Here is a 21,445-nt window from a genome sequence, read left to right on the forward strand (position 1 = left end):
GTTTAACACTCAAAACGGAGCATGTTTGGCCTCTGAAAAAAAGTTCACAAACCGGAACACCTACATCCGGGTTTGCAGTGTTTGGGTTCCATGTTGTTTGAGTACAAAGGGATTTGAGAACCAAGGTACCACTCTATTTTGACACCACTAGCAAGTAAGATTTGTAAGCGTACAGCCTATCCCCCACTCAATGAAGCCTGTGAAATAGATACGGCAGGGGCAACGTGACTTGCCCAAAGCCCCCCAACAAGCCTAATGGCCAAGCAGTAGCTTAAATTTGATTTTCTCATTCAAGTTGGGCAAGCTCTCTCGCTATTCCACACCCGTGCTGATTTTGCACACCAAAAAGACCGACGCCCGTGATTCACTGCAGATCCGGCACCATCAGGGAAAGGCCACGTGCTTTGGGGGGGAGGAAAGTTCGCTGCCCCCCGTCAAAACAGGCAATACATTGAGGGACGTGCAAAAAGTAGAGGCAGAAATGCATTCCCCAATCTGTCTCCCAAGCTCTCCGCAGCAACTATCTTTTTTTTTCTTTATTTATTTTTTAAATTGTTTTTATTTCATTTTAATACACCACATACAAAAAGAAAATATGAAGATACACAGATATCCATCACCTCACAACTAAGAAAGAAAGAAGAAAAGAAAAATACAAAACAACAACACCAATACATTGAATATGGCTCACGATACATTTAACATAAAAATGACTTTTTCCTATGTAGCTGACATATTTCTCATCCGTTATTCAGGGCCATATTACAGCATATTTTGGCTTTAATGTTATTTATTTTATCCTAGGTTTTCCATCAGATTTAAAACTCCGACTGAAGTTATTCAAATGCTGCTACAGACTTCAAACTGTCATTGTTATTTTTCAAATAAATTTTAAAGACTTCCCATTTTGTGGTAAATACTTCCTTTGGTTTATTTTTTATTCTTTCTGATAACTGGTCTAATTCTGCATACAGTGGTACCTCAGGTTAAGTACTTACAGTGGTGCCTCACAAGACGAAATTAATTCGTTCTGCAAGTTTTTTCGTCTTGCGAGTTTTTCGTCTTGCGAAGCACGGTTTCCCATAGGAATGCACTGAAAATCAATCAATGCGTTCCTATGGAAACCGCCTTCAGACCAGATCCGGGGACAGTCTGTCCCCTGACCTCTTCTGAAGGCTGGGGGGGGGGGGACAAGGGCTTTTCTTCCCACCCCCAGCATTTTAAAAAACCCCGGGACAGCAGAGGACTTCTCCGCTGTCCCAGGGTTTTTAAAATGCTGGCGGGCGGCCGCGAAGGCTTCGCTGCCACCCGCCAGCATTTTAAGATAGCCCCGGACAGCGGAGAAGCCGACTTCTCCGCTGTCCGGGGCGATCTTAAAATGCTGGCGGGCGGCAGCATTAAAATCGCCCCGGGACAGCGGACAGCGATTTTAAAGCCCCCGGGAAGGCAGGCGGGGGGGAGCAAAGACTTTCGCCCCCCGCCGGCCTTCAGAAGGGTGTCGGGGGGCGAAAGTCTTTGCTTCCCCCCGCCTGCCTTCAAAAGCCGTCCGGGATAGCGGGATAGCGCTGTGTTTCTCCGCTCTCCCCGGAAGGCAGGCAGGGGGGAGCCCTTCAGAAGCCCCCCGCCTGCCTTCCCGGGGGCTTCTGAAGGCCGGCGGGGGGCAAAAGTCTTTGCTCCCTCCTGCCTGCCTTCAAAAGCCGTCCGGGATAGCGGGAAGCACTTCCCTGCTATCCCGGACCGCTTTTAAAATGCTGGCGGTCGGGAGCAAAGCCTTTCGGCCCCCGCCGGCCTTCCTGGACCTCTTCTTCTTGCGAAGCAAGCCCATAGGGAAATTCGTCTTGCGAAGCAACTCGCAAACAGAAAACCCTTTCGTCTTGCGGGTTTTCCGTCTTGCGAGGCATTCGTCTTGCGGGGCACCACTGTAATTCGTTCCAGAGGTCGGTTCTTAACCTGAAGCACCACTTTAGCTAATGGGGCCTCCTGCTGCCACCGTGCCGCCGGAGCACAATTTCTGTTCTCATCCTGAGGCAAAGTTCTTAACCTGAAGTACTATTTCTGGGTTAGCAGAGTCTCTAACCTGAAGCGTATGTAACCTGAAGCGTATGTAACCTGAGGTACCACTGTATTCAGTCATTTTTTTGAATCCACTCTAGAAGGGACTTTATCACTTTTCCAATTTGTTGCTTTCTGTGGGAAACCTGCTTGCCAAATTGGATCGTTCGGTTCTGTCTGTGTTGCCATTCCCTTGAAATCATCTATTGCTCTGTTTCAGAGAAAGGCCCTGGGTGTTTCTGTCCATGTGCGTCTTGCTTACGCTTACTCTGCCCCATAGACTCAGCCTGCAACCATATACACACACGCTAACCTGGGAGCAAGTGCTTCTCTAAGCAAACAGGACTGCTCTGTTAGATGCTGCAGAGAAAGACATTCCTCCACATATCTTTCGCTGAGATTACAAGTGGCGCTTTGGCCCAGCCAAAGTAAGAAGAAATGGAGTGCAAGAATACAGAATATTCATTGTTCCACCGCTGGAAAAAACACAAGGACACATCCTGGAGAAATGAATCTGCTAGCTATCAACTTCAGGTAAGCATGCCAGCTCTTTCAGAACACCAAATTTCAAAATGAATGCAAATTCCACACTGCTTTTGGTTGTTGGAATCGCTCTGCACTTTAGGCCCGTGAAACTTGTGACCCATCAAACCAAACAAAGCCTGCCGGGTCTCACTAGGGACTAGCAAACCTCTTTTTGCAGCTTGCGTGAGGCTGAAAAACAAGGGAGCTGTTCCTTCTGTCTTTATACACCACCCTCTCTCCTGTTTTATTCTCTCCTCCCAATAAACCCATAGGTTCTTCTCGTTCTTCAGTAGCCACCATTGAAAAAAGGATGCTGCCCTAGACCGAGCCTTGGTCTTATCTAGTTAAGTTTGTATATGTTCTTTACAGTGGTTCCTCAGGTTACATACGCTTCAGGTTACATACGCTTCCGGTTACAGACTCTGCTAACCCAGAAATAGTACCTCGGGCTAAGAACTTTACCTCAGGATGAGAACAGAAATTGTGCGGCGGCACCAGGAGGCCCCATTAGTTAGAGTGGTACCTCAGGTTGAGAACAGTTTCAGGTTAAGAACAGACCTCCAGAACGAATTAAGTTCTTAACCTGCGGTACCACTGTACTGCCAACCATCATGCAATACCCTCCAACATTTCTCTGATGAAAATAGGGGTGTCCCATTCCATAATGGCAATTTTACTATTTATACCAGGGGTTGGCAAGGTTTACCTTGCCTGGGCTGGATCACTCCGGTGGAGATCCTCTGTGGGCCGGGCCGGCGCAGCGCAATGCCAGAAATCATGTCTGTGCATGTCTGCGGCACGGGACATTGCTTCTGCACATGCCCAGACGCTGAAAAGCGCACTTGCGCAGAAGCGGTTTCCGGCGCTACAGACATGCACAGATGTGATTTTCGTCGTCTGCGCATGCACAGAAGCGATTTATGGAGCTGCAGAAGAGAGTCCCTGCGCTGCGCCAGTTTAGCGCAGCGCACTGGGACTCACCGAGTGGGCGGCTCGGTTCTGGGGCAGCTCGTAGGCCGGGTAATTGGGCTTCCGGCCCATGGGCCACACCTTGCCGACCTCTGCTTTACACCCTACACATCATACTAGATCGCTGCAGCCACTCTGGGCAGTTTCCAACATAAATAAGGTAAAGGTAAAGGGACCCCTGACCATTAGGTCCAGTCGCGGGCGACTCTGGGGTTGTGGGGCTCATCTCGCTTTATTGGCCAAGGGAGCCGGCGTACAGCTTCCGGGTCCTGTGGCCAGCATGACCAAGCCGCTTCTGGCAAGCCAGAGCAGCGCACAGAAATGCCGTTTACCTTCCCGCCGGAGCGGTACCTATTTATCTACTTGCACTTCGATGTGCTTTCAAACTGTTAGGTTGGCAGGAGCAGGGACCGAGCAATGGGAGCTCACCCCATTGTGGGGATTCGAACCGCCGACCTTCTGATCGGCAAGTCCTAGGCTCTTTGGTTTAGCCCACAGCGCCACCTGTTTCCCTTACTTCCAACATGTATAAAAACATAATAAAACATTAAACATGAAGAAAACTTCCTTATACAGGATTGCCTTCAGGCGGCTTGGGGGTGGGTTGGATGACTCCATACCCTCCAACACTTCTCCAATGAAAATAGGGACATCCTAAGGAAAAGTGGGACATTCCAGGATCAAATCAGAAACTGGGACAGCTTCCCTAAATTACCGGTGTCCCTGGACAATAGGGACACTTGGAGGGTCTGTATACATAGCTAGGGTGTTCTTGTGTTCGACCTGCCGAGCTGCAAGTTTGTGCGTACCTGTTCTGCTGGAATGTCCAGAAAAGCCAAATCTTGCGATCTAGGCTCTGGAACTGTTTCTCTAATATTAAGAGGGGGGCCTTCGCAGTGAGCTTCCCAAAAGCCTATGCGGAAAAAGAGATTACAAGCAGAAGGCTGGGCGAATAACTACATCAGCTCCTGTTCCAGGGAAAAGAACGAAAACCTACTGACAAACGACCACAGCAAGGATTGCGAAATCGCTGTCACATTCTCAAGGGGGAGAAAAATGATTTGCAAAGTTACTTGGGAAAATATCACACTGGCATCAATTTGATAAAAATAAAATAAAGTCCAAGCACCAGCTAAGAGAACCAGAAACAGATACGGCAATAGTTTCTATTGAGCTCAGACTATGCAAGATTTCATGCTGGAAAAGTTCCAAGAAAAGGTACTGTGAGTCACAGTTTAGATTTCATAACCCAAATTAGATTAAACAATGAACGAGATTAGAATACGTATCAAAACACAGCTCACAATTTATTTTACATGTATATAGCAGAAGCAGCTGACGCTAGAGTTCATGCTTTCTATCTGCACGTAATTTGAGCGAAACGTTACGGCCCCCGTCCAATGAAAGTGGCAAGTTAAGAATACACACACATCCAATGTAGTTGTGGATTTGTGAGTGTCCATTGCCGTCTCCCCAGAAGAAGGGGCCTATGCCTGGAAGACACTCCTACTATTCGGGGGGGGGGGATACTGTGGGGGCAGTTTAAAGCACTGGTCTTCAAGGGGTGGGGTGAGAATCCACCAGCAGATAGTGTCTGATCCAAGGTGGGTCACAACAGGAGCAGAACCACCTCTATTATTATTTGAATTTATATACCACCCAATACCCGGGGGGGGGGGGAGTCCTTAGAGCAGTTCACAGAATAAAATCAAGATATAAAACCACAAAATAACTAATAAAAATAAAAGAACAACCCAATAGCCCGCCCCCCCCCCAAAAAAACCCCTCCACATTTTAAAAGGGCAACCCTTCAACATTTTAATAGCTCCACCCCCAATCAAAACTACAGGCCTGGTTAAAAAGGAACATTTTTTGCCTGGAGGCTTAAAGGTGTATAATGAAGGCGCCAGGCGAACTTCCCTGGGAAGAGCATTCCACAGATGGGGAGCCACTGCAGAGAAGGCCCCGTTCTTGTGTTGCCACCCTCCGGACCTCTCAAGGATGCAAATATGTGGTAAAAGATTGAGAAATGAACTGTCGAACGCATCTTTGGGTTGGGGTCTGAAAAGGTTTAAGAGTCCTTGTTCTGAAAGGAAAGGCACCCACCCCCCAGTGGAAACGCCAAAGGCTGTACAGTGGTACCCTTGTTTACGAACGTCATCCATTCCGGAAGACCGTTCTTAAAGCAAAGCGTTCTGAAACCAAGGCGTGCTTTCCCATAGCAGCAGGGGGCTCAATTTACAAATGGAACACAGTCAACATGTTCTGCTTCCGAGGTAAAGCTCACAAACCAAAACACCTACTTCTGGGTTTGCAGCGTTCTTAATCCAAGTTGTTCATAAACTAAGCTGTTCTTAAACCAAGGTACCACTGCACAAGCATGTTACCCTCTCGCGACCACGGAAATTTGGCAACCTAAGAACAGAGCTCCAGGTGAAGTCCTCAGGTTGTCATTAGACTGGCTTCCACACAGGGACTGAGTTAGCTGAACATGGAGGAAGAAAGCACATTTGATTCCAATCAACAACTCCCCTCTACCTTTGCAAAGGACTGCAAAGCTGCAAATGGGGCAGATCCCCTAAAACAGGGGTCAGCAAACTTTTTCAGAAGGCGGCCGGTCCACTGTCCCTCAGACCTTGGGGGGGGGGGGCTGCACTATATTTTGAAGAGAGAAAAAATGAACGAATTCTTATGCCCCACAAATAACCCAGAGATGCATTTTAAATAAAAGGGCACATTCTACTCATGTAAAAACACACTGATTCCTGAACCGTCCACGGGCCGGATTTAGAAGGTGATCAGGCCGGATCCGGTCCCCGGGTCTTAGTTTGCCTAAAGGGTAAAGGGAACCTTGACCATTAGGTCAAGTCGTGACCGACTCTGGGGTTGCAGTGCTCATCTCGCTTTATTGGCCGAGGGAGCCGGCGTACAGCTTCCGGGTCATGTGGCCAGCATGACTAAGCCGCTTCCGGCAAACCAGAGCAGCGCACGGAAACGCCGTTTACCTTCCCGCTGGAGCAGTACCAATTTATCTACTTGCACTTTGACGTGCTTTCGAACTGCTAGGTTGGCAGGAGCAGGGACCGAGCAACGGGAGCTCACCCCGTCGCGGGGATTCAAAGAGCTGACCTTCTGATCGGCAAGTCCTAGGCTCTGTGGTTTAATCCACAGCGCCACCCACCTACCCATGCCCTAAAACCTCAACGGATCCTGGCGGAAGAGAAAACTGGGGTTGGGGCGTATATGATTGGGTGTGCACCATTCAACATTTTAATAGCTCCACCCCCAATCAAAACCTCAGTGCTACTGCATCTCAAAGAAAAAAATCTCTATGGTTAGCCCCCACCCCGAGATTCCTCGCAGGCCCCCCAATTTGCTCTATTTATTCCTGTTCAGTGTTGGATTCTTGTGTGCTTTCTGGGCTTGGAGGACACAATTCACGCTTTTTGTAATCTGCAGGCATGATGACTGCTGTGTTCTCTACCCTTCAGAACTAGTCCATCCATTCATTCAGATTGTCACTCCAAAGGGCTCTTTTTAAGGTGTGCTCTTTTCAGAAGTAGTTCCGCGCCTCCCTCCACAGGGAAACCTGCCTGGCACAGTCATTTAGGCACAAGGAGATTTTTTAAAAATCTCAGCCTCTTCACAGTGAATTTGGCTTCTGGTCAAGGTGATAGGCTTCTACTTGTAGCTAGTTTTAAAGAATTCTGCATATAAGTTAAATAAACAGGGAGACAATATACAGCCTTGTCGTACTCCTTTCCCAATTTTGAACCAATCAGTTGTACCATATCCAATTCTAACTGTAGCTTCTTGTCCCACATAGAGATTTCTTAGGAAAAAGACACCTAGACAGCATCTTAAAAATCAGAGACATCCCCTTGCCAACAAAGGTCTGTATAGTAAAAGCTATGGTTTTCCCAGTAGTGATGTATGGAAGTGAGAGCTGGACCATAAAGAAGGCTGATCGCCGAAGAACTGATGCTTTTGAATTATGGTGCTGGAGGAGACTCTTGAGAGTCCCGTGGACTGCAAGAAGATCAAACCTATCCATTCTGACGGAAATCAGCCCTGAGTGCTCACTGGAAGGACAGATCCTGAAGCTGAGACTCCAATACTTTGGCCACCTCATGAGAAGAGAAGACTCCCTGGAAAAGACCCTGATGTTGGGAAAGATGGAGGGCACAAGGAGAAGGGGACGACAGAGGACGAGATGGTTGGATAGTGTTCTCGAAGCTACCAGTGTGAGTTTGACCAAACTACTGGAGAAAGTGGGAGACAGAAGTGCCTGGCGTGCTCTGGTCCATGGAGTCACGAAGAGTTGGACATGACTAAACAACAATAAAGTTTTTAGGAAATGTTATTGAATGTTACTATTGCATGTTTACTGTTTAGATGTAAGAACTGCTTAGATATTTTTTATTATGTTAAGCAGTATCATTATTTAAAATACAAATAATAATCTCCAATTTAATTATTGTGAGACATTCCATACTCAAGGAATTCACTTTGTCTGGATATTCCCCAGAACCTTTCTTCCACTGAGTTTAACAAAACCACATTCAGACCTTTCACTTCTGGAGAGAATTAAGCTGTGCGAAATAGGCAGAACCAGGTGGCTGTTTTCATTTACTGTGTCTTATATCCATTTCTGTTAGGAATGCAATCTTTAATTGACAGAAAAATCAAATTCCCAGCTGCTGATCACAGGAGCAAATGTTTAAGCAGGGGATTAGAAATAATAACACTCAGTATTTATACAGTTCTTTTGAACATCCAGAGTGCTTACCATACTTTAAAACTGCAAGGAAGTCAGTATCTCCATATTGTAAATAAATGGAAAAGCTAAGCAAGTGAATCTTTAAGACCAGCTAATCAGTTCTCTTTAGTGACTCTGCTACAAGAAGTGTCCTCATTGCTGGTCGCACTAGTTTATTTTAAAAATCCATTTGTACTATTGAAACAGAGATTTTAAAAAGAAATAATGAAAAGAATCCTTTATTGCTAAGTGGTAGCTCGCGGATATAAAATTCTTCTCCTATTTCTTCCAATGTCCTCCAAGGGACATCTGTATTTAATTGACTAGTATCAATTCTGGATATTAAACCAGAAGTAGGCTTTCACAGAACGAACACCTGTAAGTGGGGAAGAGATTTATGAACTTAATAAAGGATTTTTTATGTAATCAGATAGCTGGTTAAAAGCTACCTCAACTTAGAGAAATCAACTAAAAGACAGTCCTAGTCTATTGCAACTCGTGATTTTAAAAGTGTATATATTCACTAGGGCTGTCATCTTTAACTTTTTTGGGCCCAGGACCCAATTTTAACCCAGACATGCATTCTTTAAAACTTTTACCATGTATTCGCAAGGTGGTAGTGCTCCTGTTGCAACCCACCTCGGATCAGGCCAAAACTCCCTAGTGAAGCCAGAGTATACGTAAGATGAGAAGGCTGAATGATGAAATCAAATCTAGCAACGAGGTAACGTATGAGTTCCTATATGTTTATTTCATCCATCAATCTCCACTCTACATAGGGCTTCTGGTACCATGGTAGAGATTTATTTTAAAAAGTCTCTTGCAAGTAAAACTAGTCTTGGTCTTGTAAAGATAAAGGGATCCCTGACCGGACGGCTCTGGGGTTGTGGCGCTAATCTCACTTTATTGGCCAAGGGAGCCGGTGTACAGCTTCCAGGTTATGTGGCCAGCACGACTAAGCCGCTTCTGGCGAACCAGAGCAGTTCACGGAAATGCCTTTTACCTTCCCGCAGGAGCAGTACCTATTTATCTACTTGCACTTTGACGTGCTTTCGAACTGCTAGATTGGCAGGAGCAGGGACCGAGCAATGGGAGCTCACCCCGTCGCGGGGATTCGAACTGCTGACCTTCTCATCGGCAAATCCTAGGCTCTGTGGTTTAACCCACAGCGCCACCCGTGTCCCTTAGTCTTGTAGCTTCATCCAAAACCAAATTTAGCACCAACCACTCCCAGCTTTGGCCATGCCTCTTCTTTAACGAAACTGCTCAATTTGACTCAAAAAGTAAAGCAATTACTTCTTCTTCTTCTTAAGTTTCACCTAGAGCAAAAATGCTGCCCTGCCCTGATCAAATCTCAAGAGAAAATGTTATCTAAAGGTAAACACTGAGAAATTTTAAAGGTTTATTGCAGCAGTTCATTCCAGTGACATTGCTAAGCAGTTTCTGACCACAAACACACTGCTTTTCCCCACTGCCTACAGTACCCTACTGCTGCCCACCGGTTTGTAATGCCTCTGTGGTTCCCAGCCTTTTCCCCCCACTGACCACTTGAAAATTGCTGATGATCTTGACATACGACTTCCGTCTGTGTCTTGTGCTAGATGCCATTTGGTTTTTAATGTATTTTTACAGACACACCACGGATAACCTGAATTAAGCTCGCAGACTGCTGTTGACCCGGGCAAAAGTAAACATTTGATTCCGATTCCAAAAAAACACACAAATAAAGGAAAGGATAGCAATTAAATCCCCTTCGCTCAAATCCGGTTTAGTACAAGAACTCAGGTTTTCCATTAAGCCACCCAGCAGCTGACCCAAGGAACTTTTGACAATCATTTGCTTAAATCTTACATTCTTCACTCCCCCCCCCCCCGAAAAAAAATATTTCCTACTGCCTAAAGGGCAACTTGCGGTTAAGGCACCTGGCAACTCAGAATCACTCAAGAACCAATTATTCAAATATTACACTATCTGTGCCGAAGTACAAATTATATTTAGATTAGTGTAAAAAAAAAAAAAAAGCACTTTGCTCTTTTTAATCAGGTCATATGCCTCAAGGCTGATACGGTATGGAAAATAGGTCCCGCACCGTGCAAGGAGACAAATTAAATCCTGCGTTCCTGGAGTTATGGCAACACCCAGGCTAAAAGCAGCCGGCGTTTAATGTCGAGAGAGAGAGAAATGTTCGTCTGGAAACACATTCCTTTGCCCGCTGGAGAAGCCCACCCCCAATTTACACCCCCTATCCGCTGGGGCACCGGGAGCGATTTCAGCGGTGACAGAAATGCACTCTGCAGCTGCTCAGGGGCCCTCTAGGCTCCTTTGACGCCACCTCACTCCAGCGCTAAATAAATATATTGACTCATTTAACTTCTCCGCAGTGTTTTTGCTGGACCTAATTAGCGCCAGGGCTCAGCCCCCGCACATATACATGCATATGCGGGGGCTGAGCCCTGGCGCTAATGCATATGCGGGGGCTGAACCCTGGCGCTAATTAGGTCCAGCAAAAACATTGCGGAGGAATTTTGGAAAGAATAACCGACAGGAGGAACCTGCAAAGTTAGGAAAGACTTGCCGGGAGCGGGGAACTCTCCTTTTTTTAAATTCCCACCGGGCACTTCACTTCTCTGACTTACCCAGTTTCTTGAAGGCGCGGTGCCCGGAGAGTTTGGGAACGATTGCGCACGGCTGGCTGGAGAGCTGTTGCTGCTGCTGTTGGCGCTGGCAGCAGCGCTGCTTTTCCCCGCACGCCTTTTTCTTCCTGCCGCAAATCATGGCTGGGAGAGACTTCGCGTTCCCGTCTCGGCCCGGAGCCCCTTCTCGGCCGCTTGTTTTCGTTTTGCCCCCCTTCTCTCCGAGGCAGAGACGCAGCAGGCGGCCCGCAAGCAACCCGCCCTCTCCGCGAGCCTGGGCGCCTCCTCCAGGGCTCCGGGGCGCAGCGCGCAGATTGGAGAGGCGGATCTTGGAGGGACTCGCATTTCAACGCCGACGCGCTCCGCCCTCTCGCTTCCACTCGGTGGGAAGGAGGGATCCGGTCTCTTGCGCTCCCCCGCCTGACCCGCGAGGAGGATCCGTGTCCCCTTTGCCCCACGCCAGGGCTGTGTCCTCGAAATAACGAAACAGCTATTAGAAGTCACCCCAGAACTGGCCCTGGTCAACATTTTCCAGTGGAATAATGCCCACTCGCATTCTAAAGAGCTTATGAACCATCTGCTCCGTCTCTGGCTCTCATTTTATTTCTGCTTTTCAGGTTCATACATTTCACCAGTGCTTAGAATCCTAGAATCATAGAGTTGGAAGAGACCACAAGGGCCATCGAGTCCAACCCCCTGCCAAGCAGGAAACACCATCAGAGCACTCCTGACATATGGTTGTCAAGCCTCTGCTTAAAGACCTCCAAAGAAGGAGACTCCACCACACTCCTTGGCAGCAAATTCCACTGTCGAACAGCTCTTACTGTCAGGAAGTTCTTCCTAATGTTTAGGTGGAATCTTCTTTCTTGTAGTTTGGATCCATTGCTCCGTGTCCGCTTCTCTGGAGCAGCAGAAAACAACCTTTCTCCCTCCTCTATGTGACATCCTTTTATATATTTGAACATGGCTATCATATCACCCCGTAACCTCCTCTTCTCCAGTCTAAACATGCCCAACTCCCTTAGCCATTCCTTAAAAAAATGTTTAGGGGGTACTCTCATTTTCCCACTCATATTGAAATACTGCCCCTCAATGAGGCCAAACTTAGATTCACAAAATGTTTAGGGGTGTGCATCCCCCCAGAAAAAAAGCACTGCATTTCACTAATTTTACAATCATTTTAACATTTCAAAACTTGACTTCCTTCCCCCTCTTTCTGCAGTTCCTTAAACTTATTTTTAATATCTTCTGCATATCCAAATTCACTTAATTTGCTCATTTAGTTTAAATATATACTCTTACGAAACTGCAGGTTATTACAATAATCCTGCCAATGTTTTATCTGTTTACAATTTATCTGTAAATATTCAGTAAACCATTTCCATTCTTCTATAAAAAGTTTGTTATCTTGATTTCTCATTCTTCCGGTAAGTTTCGCCATTTCTGCATACTCCATGAGTTTTTATATCCATTCTTCCTTTGCTGGGATTGTAACCCAAAAAAAGGTTGCAAACCGGGACACGCACTTCTGGGTTTGACGTGTTTGTAATCCAAAACATATGCAAACCAAGGCGTATGGAAACCAAGGTACCACTGTAAAGGTAAAGGGACCCCTGACCGTTAGGTCCAGTCATGGACAACTCGGGGGTTGCAGCGCTCATCTCGCTTTACTGCCCAAGGGAGCCGGCGTACAGCTTCCGGGTCATGTGGCCACCATGACTAAGCCGCTTTTTGCAAAGCAGAGCAGTGCACAGAAACACTGTTTACCTTTCCACTGGAGTGGTACCTATTTATCAACTTGCACTTCGTGCTTTTGAACTGCTAGGCTGGCAGGAGCTGGGACCGAGCAACGGGAGCTCATCCCGTCGCGGGGATTCGAACCACCGACCTGATCAGCAAACCCTAGGCTCTGTGGTTTAACCCACAGCACCACAGGTACCACTGTACTTCTTCTTAATTGTATTTCACTATTAATATACTTCTTCTTAATTGTATTTCAGTTCAACAATTCCTTTGATAAAATGCATATTTTGTTATGAGCGAATGGCTTTAGATACCTATTAGGTCCATGAATACCATATAGCATATATTCAACCCAAAAAACAGTGACAATTTGTTGTTGACAAATATACATGAATTTCTTATTTTTTTCTCTTTGTTTTTTTCCTTTTTTTCTCTTTTGTTCCTTTTTTCATATATATGTGCTTATTTGAAATATGTATGTATGTATGTATGTATGTATGTATTTGTAATAGTTTGCTTATATTTTGTAACAATTATGTTAAATAAACAATAAAATATTTTTACAATTTAAAAAAGAAGACAAAGGGCAGCTGGACATATAAAGGGCCCCATACCTTCAGTAGCTTAGGGCCTCATCAAACCTAAATTCAGCCCTGCAGCTGTCCCTTACATGGATCAAACTTGCAACCTTGGCGTTATCAGCACCATGCTCTAACCAACAGAGCTATGGGAGGTCCTGTCTGGGATATGTTGTGCACCTGAGGATGTGCAAGGGGGTGGGGTGTCCCCATTTAGGGCAGTAAGAGACCTCACTTTGTCATCAAGTTGTTGTGTTGGTTCCCAGTAAGGAGGACATGCCGTCCAACATTTCTCCAATGAAAATAGGGGCATTCTGTTCCATACTACTACTACTACTAATAATAATTGTGTTATTTATATCCCACCCATCTGACAGGATTGTGCCAGACACTCTGGGAGGCTTCCAAAATATCTGAAAACATTAAATATTAGAAAGCTTCCCTATGCAGGGCTGCCTTCAGATGCCTTCTAAAGCTTGTCTAGTTACGTATCTCCTTGGCTTGGGGGGGGGGTAACATAACTCCATACCCTCTAACATTTCTCTGATGAAAATAGGGACGCGGGTGGCGCTGTGGGTTAAACCACAAAGTCTAGGGCTTGCCGATCAGAAGGTCGGCAGTTCGAATCCCCACAATGGGGTGAGCTCCCGTTGCTCAGTCCCAGCTCCTGCCAACCTAGCAGTTCGAAAGCACGTCAAAGTGCAAGTAGATAAATAGGTACCGCTCCAGCGGGAAGGTAAACGGCGTTTCCATGCACTGCTCTGGTTCGCCAGGAGCGGCTTAGTCATGCTGGCCACATGACCTGGGAGCTGTACGCCGGCTCCCTCGGACAATAAAGCAAGATGAGCGCCGCAACCCCAGAGTCGTCCACGACTGGACCTAATGGTCAGGGGTCCCTTTAGCTTTTTAAGCGAAATTGGGACATTCCAGATCAAATCAGAAAGCAGGACGGCTTCTGTAAATCCAGGACTGTCCCTGAAAAATAAGGTCACTTGGAGGGTCTGGGAGGAGCGGTCAGAAAACCCCTCATCTGAACTATGAGTCCACTGATAAAGGTTTGCTTGGTAATTGTGTACACACAGAAGGAAACATTTTTCTCTTAATTTTACAAACATTCCTGACATATTTTTGCCCAGGGGTACATAATTTACATGTACTTAACACAGAACCACATGTGCCATTTTGCCCCCGCCTCACATACAGAGGCTCCATCTGTGCTATACATTTAAAGCAGTATCGTATCATACTATCAGAAATAATCATAGCTCCCCCCCAATGAATCCTGGGAACTGTAGTTTGTTTGGAGAGTTATATTCTCCTCACAAAATTACAGTTCTCTGAGTTCCATCAAAAGAGGAATTGCTAAACCATTCTGGTAATTGTAGTTCTGTGAGGGAGCTCTCCTAACAACTTTCCGCCAGTGCCTTTAACAAACTACAACTCCCAGAATTCATTGGGGAATACTGCTTTAAATGTACAGTGCGGATGGGCCATTGCAACACAGAAACCATGCACCCCTTTCTGTCCTTTATTCTATAGGGTCTATATCTTTGGATAATTAATTTCTCTTCCTCCATTCCAACTTTTTTCTGTTTCACTATTATTTCTCTTTAAAACCAAGCACACCTCCTCTGTCTTCTAATATTAGCAAATAAGCACCTATATTTTCCGTATTTCCTTTACTGCTTTAATTGCAGTACTTGCAAAAGCCTTATTTGGTTTTGGTTACGAGTTTTAATGATAATTCACACAACCCCATTTTTATTTTTGCCAAATTCCCCCACTTATTTTATTTGGGGTGTGTGTGTGTGTGTGTGTGTGTGTGTGTGTGTGAAATCTGGTACTCAAGAGGTTTTGTGGAGGAACTCAATGATGCTCAAGTCTTCCATACGGCATACAAGTTTATTCCTTAATCTGAAGATAAGAAAGTATGAACCCACACATCAAGAGAAGGAAGGCTAGATTAAATCATTAAATTAATCAGCAATTGGCTGTTTAAATACTTTTCACCTGTGCTAGCAAGCCGTTCACTGATCTTACAATGTTATTATTACACTGCAAGAATGTGTGTTCTTGATTGTTGAATACTGTAAAGAGAGAGAGAGAGAGATAGATACAGGTTAGCTCTGATGAATAAGAAAAAGGAAGAAAGAGCATTTGTTGGTATTTCTAAAAATAAATCAGATTCCCTTTCTCCTGTCCAAGCTGTAAATGTAGGGCACATAGTCCAATATACAAACTGCTAAGTAGACACAAAATGTACTATATAATAGCATAACTGGGTCTGTGGTTAGAAACTGCTGTGTTTGCGTTGTCAGCAGTTCAAGTTCTTTGTATGATGCTCAAGGAAATGGTCACTTTGCTACCAGCTACAGTTCTCTAATAACTCCCTGCACTGTTGTTCTGTGTCAAATCGGTACCTTAGCTTTGGGACATCTTGTATATTTAGTTCTATACCCACATATACAGATGCTTGCTAAAAGCTTAGATATATTTCCAGTGCTTTTCCACCTGACAACATCTTGTTGTTGTTTAGTCATTTAGTCGTGTCCGACTCTTCATGACCCCATGGACCAGAGCACCCCAGGCACTTCTGTCTTCCACTGCCTCCCGCAGTTTGGTCAAACTCATGCTGGTAGCTTCGAGAACACTGTCCAACCATCTCGTCCTCTGTTGTCTCCTTCTCCTTGTGCCCTCCATCTTTCCCAACATCAGGGTCTTTTCCAGGGAGTCTTCTCTTCTCACGAGGTGGCCAAAGTATTGGAGTCTCAGCTTCAGGATCTGTCCTTCCAGTGAGCACTCAGGGCTGATTTCCTTCAGAATGGAGAGGTTTGATCTTCTCGCAGTCCACGGGACTCTCAAGAGGCTCCTCCAGCACCATAATTCAAAAGCATCCATTCTTTGACGATCAGCCTTCTTTATGGTCCAGCTCTCACTTCCGTACATCACTACTGGGAAAACCATAGCTTTAATTATACCGACCTTTGTTGGCAAGGTGATGTCTCAACATCTTAGTCTGTAGCTACTTGCAGACAGATGGTTCCCAGTGCTAATCAATGATTGCTCTTCTTTTTCTAAGCGACAAATAAAATTCGAAATTAATTGACCTTCTGCAGGTTCGCGAGCATTGCGTGTTTTCTTTTCTATGAACACATCCCACTCTGGCCAATATAATAGGCAGGTCAGTTATACCTTACGTGGTACCATCAGAATCATGACGTCTTAGAGTAGGCATAGGTTATAAATAAAAAGTCAGTGAAATTGTCTCAAGAGTCATAATTGGGAGGGGTACCGGGTTTAGGATTACGGACAGGGAAAGTGTGGGGTAAAACAAAAGGATTCTCAATAATCATAGCTTTCAACTTTTCCCTTTTCTTGCGAGGAATCCTAATCGGAATAAGGGAATTTCCCTTAAAAAAAGGGGAACGACAGCTATGTCAGTAATAGCAGTATGTAGTCTTGCCCCTTAGAAAAGGAAGCATGAGGTACACACAGGTGATAATATATGCAATTTCTACAAATTCTTCTTCTAAATTGTGGTGCTCTAAGAGGTTAGATAAAGATTCAACATATGTGAGCAGCACCTAGTAAGATCATGAATCTCTTCAGTTGCCCCCTACAAGCCAAATTATTTCAAGAACTAAATTCTGGAAATTACAAAAGTATGGAGCATATACAGATCTAGAGACACAACCAAAAGATAATATCACCAGTTTTTATAGTGTCCATGCGCCATCAGTTTTGCGAGTTTTATCATGTCATACTTCAAAAAGTGAAAATCTGGACACAAAACTTGTTAAGTTTGTTTTGCAAAGGAAATTCACCAAAATCTACACCTCCGACATGTCTTGCCATACATTCAGATTTTTACACACACACACACACACACACACACACTCACACTCACACAAAAACACCACCTTTAGTAGATGTGTTTTATTAATCCAGTATTAATAATTATTACTCCAGTATGTACAAGGCAGCAACGCCATCTTGAGGCCAAAACCTGATAATCATTTAATCTGTATTCCATAAAATCCTTATGGCTGTGCAATAATAATAATATTGTGAGTTGGGGAGAGGGGAGAGGGTCACCTATATCCCTGAATCCCTTCTAATTCCTGAATTCAGCAAGGATTAAAATCTAATGGAGGATTCAATTCAAGGGCCCCTAAGTACGGGTCATTAGGGTAACAAATGAAGTGGTTTTGTGCCAGAGGACAAATAAGTTGGCCTCCATCCTTGAACTGGGTGGTAGTTAGAAAGACAAAAGTTAAGGTCTATGTGAAAAGAGAGCTGAGACAGAAGCAGGCTGCAGGCAGAAGACTGGGAGGAGAGATGCTTATTTTTAAAATTGAATTAAAGGCTGTGGCTATGCTAGAAGTTCCATGGATCCAGACACAGTCAGAATACTACAGTCGGACACAGTGCCCGGTCAGAAATATTTAGTAGTAGTAGTAGTAGTAGTATGTACGAGGTGAGCTCCCGTTGCTCGGTCCCTGCTCCTGCCAACCTAGCAGTTCGAAAGCATGTCAAAGTGCAAGTAGATAAATAGGCGGGAAGGTAAACGGCGTTTCCGTGAGCTGCTCTGGTTCGCCAGAAGCGGCTTAGTCATGCTGGCCACATGACCCGGAAGCTGTACGCTGGCTCCCTCGGCCAGTAAGGCGAGATGAGCGCTGCAACCCTAGAGTCGTCTGCAACTGGACCTAACGGTCAGGGGTCCCTTTACCTTACTGCAAAACTGATGGTGGAAGTGTCATCTCAAACACCAGATACCGGTAGTCCCCAAACAAACCTTTTCATCACTTGACATAAAGATCTGTCTCAACCAGCCTTGATCTGATTATTAACTTGTCTCTCCTTTAGCCAAGACTTGGAGTTTATCCTGATTGTGATATCATACTTGACATCAGAATGAAGTGCTTGCATTCAACCAAGGCTGTCGCCATGCCGACCAAAGTGGTTGTCTCATAAACCTTGGCAACTAGGTAAACATCAGCCAGATTCTCCAGCAACCTTGACGTCAGGTCTAATAACCTAATCTTGAGGAAGAGTTTTAGTATAATCTGAAAGCCTGTGTTAAGCGAACCCCAAGTTCCAGTCAATCTAATTATATGTGTAAACTTCTTGTTGTTGTTTAGTCGTTTAGTTGTGTCTGACTCTTCGTGACCCCATGGACCAGAGCACGCCAGGCACTCCTGTCTTCCACTGCCTCCCGCAGTTTGGTCAAACTCATGCTGGTAGCTTCGAGAACACTGTCCAACCAATGTGTAAACTTACTTCTGTGGATAGAGGTTCATGTGTGAGTCCGTTTTTATAAAGAGAATCAGTGTTAATATGCATCCGTTCAAAATAAATCCTTGACCCAATACACTGATCTGACTATTTCTCTCTACACTATGGGTTATCTCGTCTTTCGTTTTAAGGGAATTATTCCATTATAATATGGAAGTCCATCAGTCATGAAAAAAAGTCTGTGGTTTTAATCTCAGATTAAACTGCAATTTAATGTAATCACTTCTATGGAGTATGAATGTGCATCTAAGTGGATTTCCCCCACATCCGCTCTTTACCTAGTTTCTCCCTTTCTGTTGCCTCACCCACCCACCCTGTCCAAATTTAGACTGAAAGGACTTTTATTTTCTTTACATGTCAGGATCATGTGCATTGATGGCAGAGGATCAATCATCATCTTCATCATATTTAAATGTCTCCGTGCCTGACATGGATGAGAGCAAAAACTGGTGAATTGTGCGAGAAGTCCCTCTGTGCTGAAACAAACGCATATTTTTCTACGAGTATCCCCCTGACATCAGATGTGCTGCTCTTTTCCAAAACCAGGGACAGATAATTTAGTGATGGGGTACAAGGGAATGGAGTTGAGAGACGACCTAACCTGGGGAGAAAACAGCAAAGACCTGATGAAGAGAGCACAGCAGATGTTATACTTTCTGAGAATCCTCCAGAAAAACAATCTCTCAAAGGACCTGTTGATGGCATTTTACCATTGCACTGTGGAGAGCATATTAACTTACGGTCTCTGTGTGTGGTTTGGGAGCTGCACGGCCAGGGGAAAACCAATGCTATCCAGGGTTGTAAAGACTGCAGAGAGAATAATTGAGTGCACTCTTCCCACCTTAGATCAAATCTATGCTGCCAGGTACCAAAAGAAAGCGGCAGAGATAGCGCAGGATAGTACGCACCCCGGAAATGATCTCTTTCAGCTTCTGCCTTCTGGAAGAAGGTACAGGGTTATAAAGGCCAGGACTAGCCGCCTGAGAAACAGTTTCTACGCAAAGGGAATTCTGGTTCTAAATGCAGCATAAGGGGTCTCTGTAGTATAGTGTATTTTATAGTATAGTGTATTTTATAGTATAGTATAGTATAGTATAGTATAGTATAGTATAGTATAGTATAGTATAGTGTATTTTAAAATGGGGTTTCAGAGTTTTTAGGGGGTTTTATAGTATAGTATAGTGTATTTTAAAATGGGGTTTCAGAGTTTTTAGGGGTTTTTGAATGTTTTATGTAGTTTTTCATTTTCATTGTTCTGTATGGGACAATGATAATAAAGATATCTTATATCATATAAGGAAGATAATGAAACCTCTGTAAGAAAGAGTTGGTCGGTTGGCAGCGTAGATTTAAGTTTTCTAAGGGAGCAATGTGGACTTAAATAAGCAGAAGGATGCCTTGAAATTCTGAAGGGCTCTTATTGTTTTGGCAGCATTAGGTAATTTGCTCTGCATCATTTGTAAGTATTGCTGGCAGGGGAGGTGGTGGCTGTTTTTTAAAGAGAGTTGGTTGCCCCCCTCATAAAATATTTGAGGGGGTTGGGGCCCTCAAAGTTGATGGGCACTGCCATTCAGATGGTGTGCATGCATCGTGTCTTGTGATCAATTTGTTGGAGCGGGGACTGCCTGCTACCCCCAATATTTAATTCAATATTTTATCCAACTCAGTGGTGCACTGTTGGAAAATGTCAATCACTTCTCCTACCTGGGCAGTTATTGTTCCACAAGGGCCGACATTGATGCCGAAATCCATCATCGACTGAGCTCTGCGAGTGCAGCTTTCTCATGATTGAAGTGCAGAGTGTTTGAGGACCAGGACATTCGCAGGGAGACCAGAATGATTGTTTACAAAGCTATTGTACTACCAACCTTACTTACTGTATGCTTGTGAAGCATGGACCACTTATAAACGCCATCTCTAACTCCTCATAAGATTCCATCAGCGGTATGTCCGAAAAATTTTACACACCACTTGGGAAGACAGGCAAACGAATGCCAGAGTTGCTGGAGAAAGCAAAGATCAGCAGTGTTGAAGCAATGATTCTTCAACATCAACTTTGTTGGACTGGTCATGTAGTTGCCTGATGATTGTCTTCCAAAGGAACTACTCTATTCTGAACTTAAAAATGGAAACAGTAATACTGGTGGTCAGCAAAAGACTCTCTCAAGGCAAATCTTTAAAAAAGCGCTCCAATTTGGGAACAGCCTTTGCCATAGGTGTCATGGGCTTTGAAGATGCTCATACTCAGGACAAAAGGGAGAAATGTGCTAAGAGGAAGGCACGTTTGGCAAACCCTCACCGTGATCAACTCCCTCCCAGAAACCTATGTCCCCACTGTGGAAAGTGTGGATCCAGAATTGGCCTCCACAATCACTTACTGGCACATTCAGACAGCAAGCGGCACATCCCAGAAGACATGCAAGGCGCTGAGTAGAATGGATTCCTTCAGCAACGGGGAAGGACTTTACAATCCAGAAAGGCCCGACTGGAACGCCACAGATGACAGAGTTGGGCTCTTGTTCATCAGCTTGGGAACTGGCGATGAAGACCATTCTCTTGAATGTGGCCCTGTGAAGGAAGGAGGACTTGGTATTCTCCTGGCAGACGTGGGGAATGGATGCCCAGTGCCCCTGCCCTGACATTACTCCCAAAGAAAGCTTGGCCCACCCACTTCAAGACAAGAGCATCTCCTTTCTGCTCTCATGGCAAAAGGTTCTTCTATTCTCTGTTTTTTTTTTAAATTAAATTTTGACATAAATATATTTCACAAACGTACAGAAGACAAAATGAAAAAGAAAAAACAGAAAAAGAGAAGAAGAAAAAGAAAAGAAAAAGAAAGAGAGAGAAAAAAAGAAAAACACGAAATACATACAACTTTAAATGACATTGAT

At 44.8% G+C, this 21,445-nt stretch overlaps 1 protein-coding gene and 1 long non-coding RNA gene across 3 annotated transcripts in view; both read right to left on the reverse strand.

Moving 5' to 3' along the window:
- PLCD3 (phospholipase C delta 3) overlaps nt 1-11,281 on the reverse strand; it is an 88,535-nt gene extending 77,254 nt beyond the window's left edge. For both annotated transcript variants that reach the window (XR_014557438.1, XM_083709295.1), the window contains exon 1: nt 10,942-11,281. Coding sequence is in view for 1 of the 2 variants with exons in the window: in XM_083709295.1 (XP_083565421.1) it covers nt 10,942-11,080 (139 nt within the window). In the remaining variant the exon portion in view is untranslated. The remainder of the gene's footprint in view (nt 1-10,941) is intronic.
- A 3,861-nt stretch (nt 11,282-15,142) lies between these two features.
- Nucleotides 15,143-18,930, reverse strand: LOC310830320. Its single transcript, XR_014557581.1, has 2 exons — nt 18,055-18,930; nt 15,143-15,346 (listed from the first exon to the last, which is right to left on the reverse strand). It is a non-coding gene; the product is annotated as an uncharacterized lncRNA (long non-coding RNA).
- Nucleotides 18,931-21,445: the final 2,515 nt, after the last annotated feature.

Source organism: Podarcis gaigeae, assembly GCF_964106915.1.
Source record: "Podarcis gaigeae genome assembly, chromosome: 13".
NCBI classification, from domain to species: domain Eukaryota; kingdom Metazoa; phylum Chordata; class Lepidosauria; order Squamata; family Lacertidae; genus Podarcis; species Podarcis gaigeae.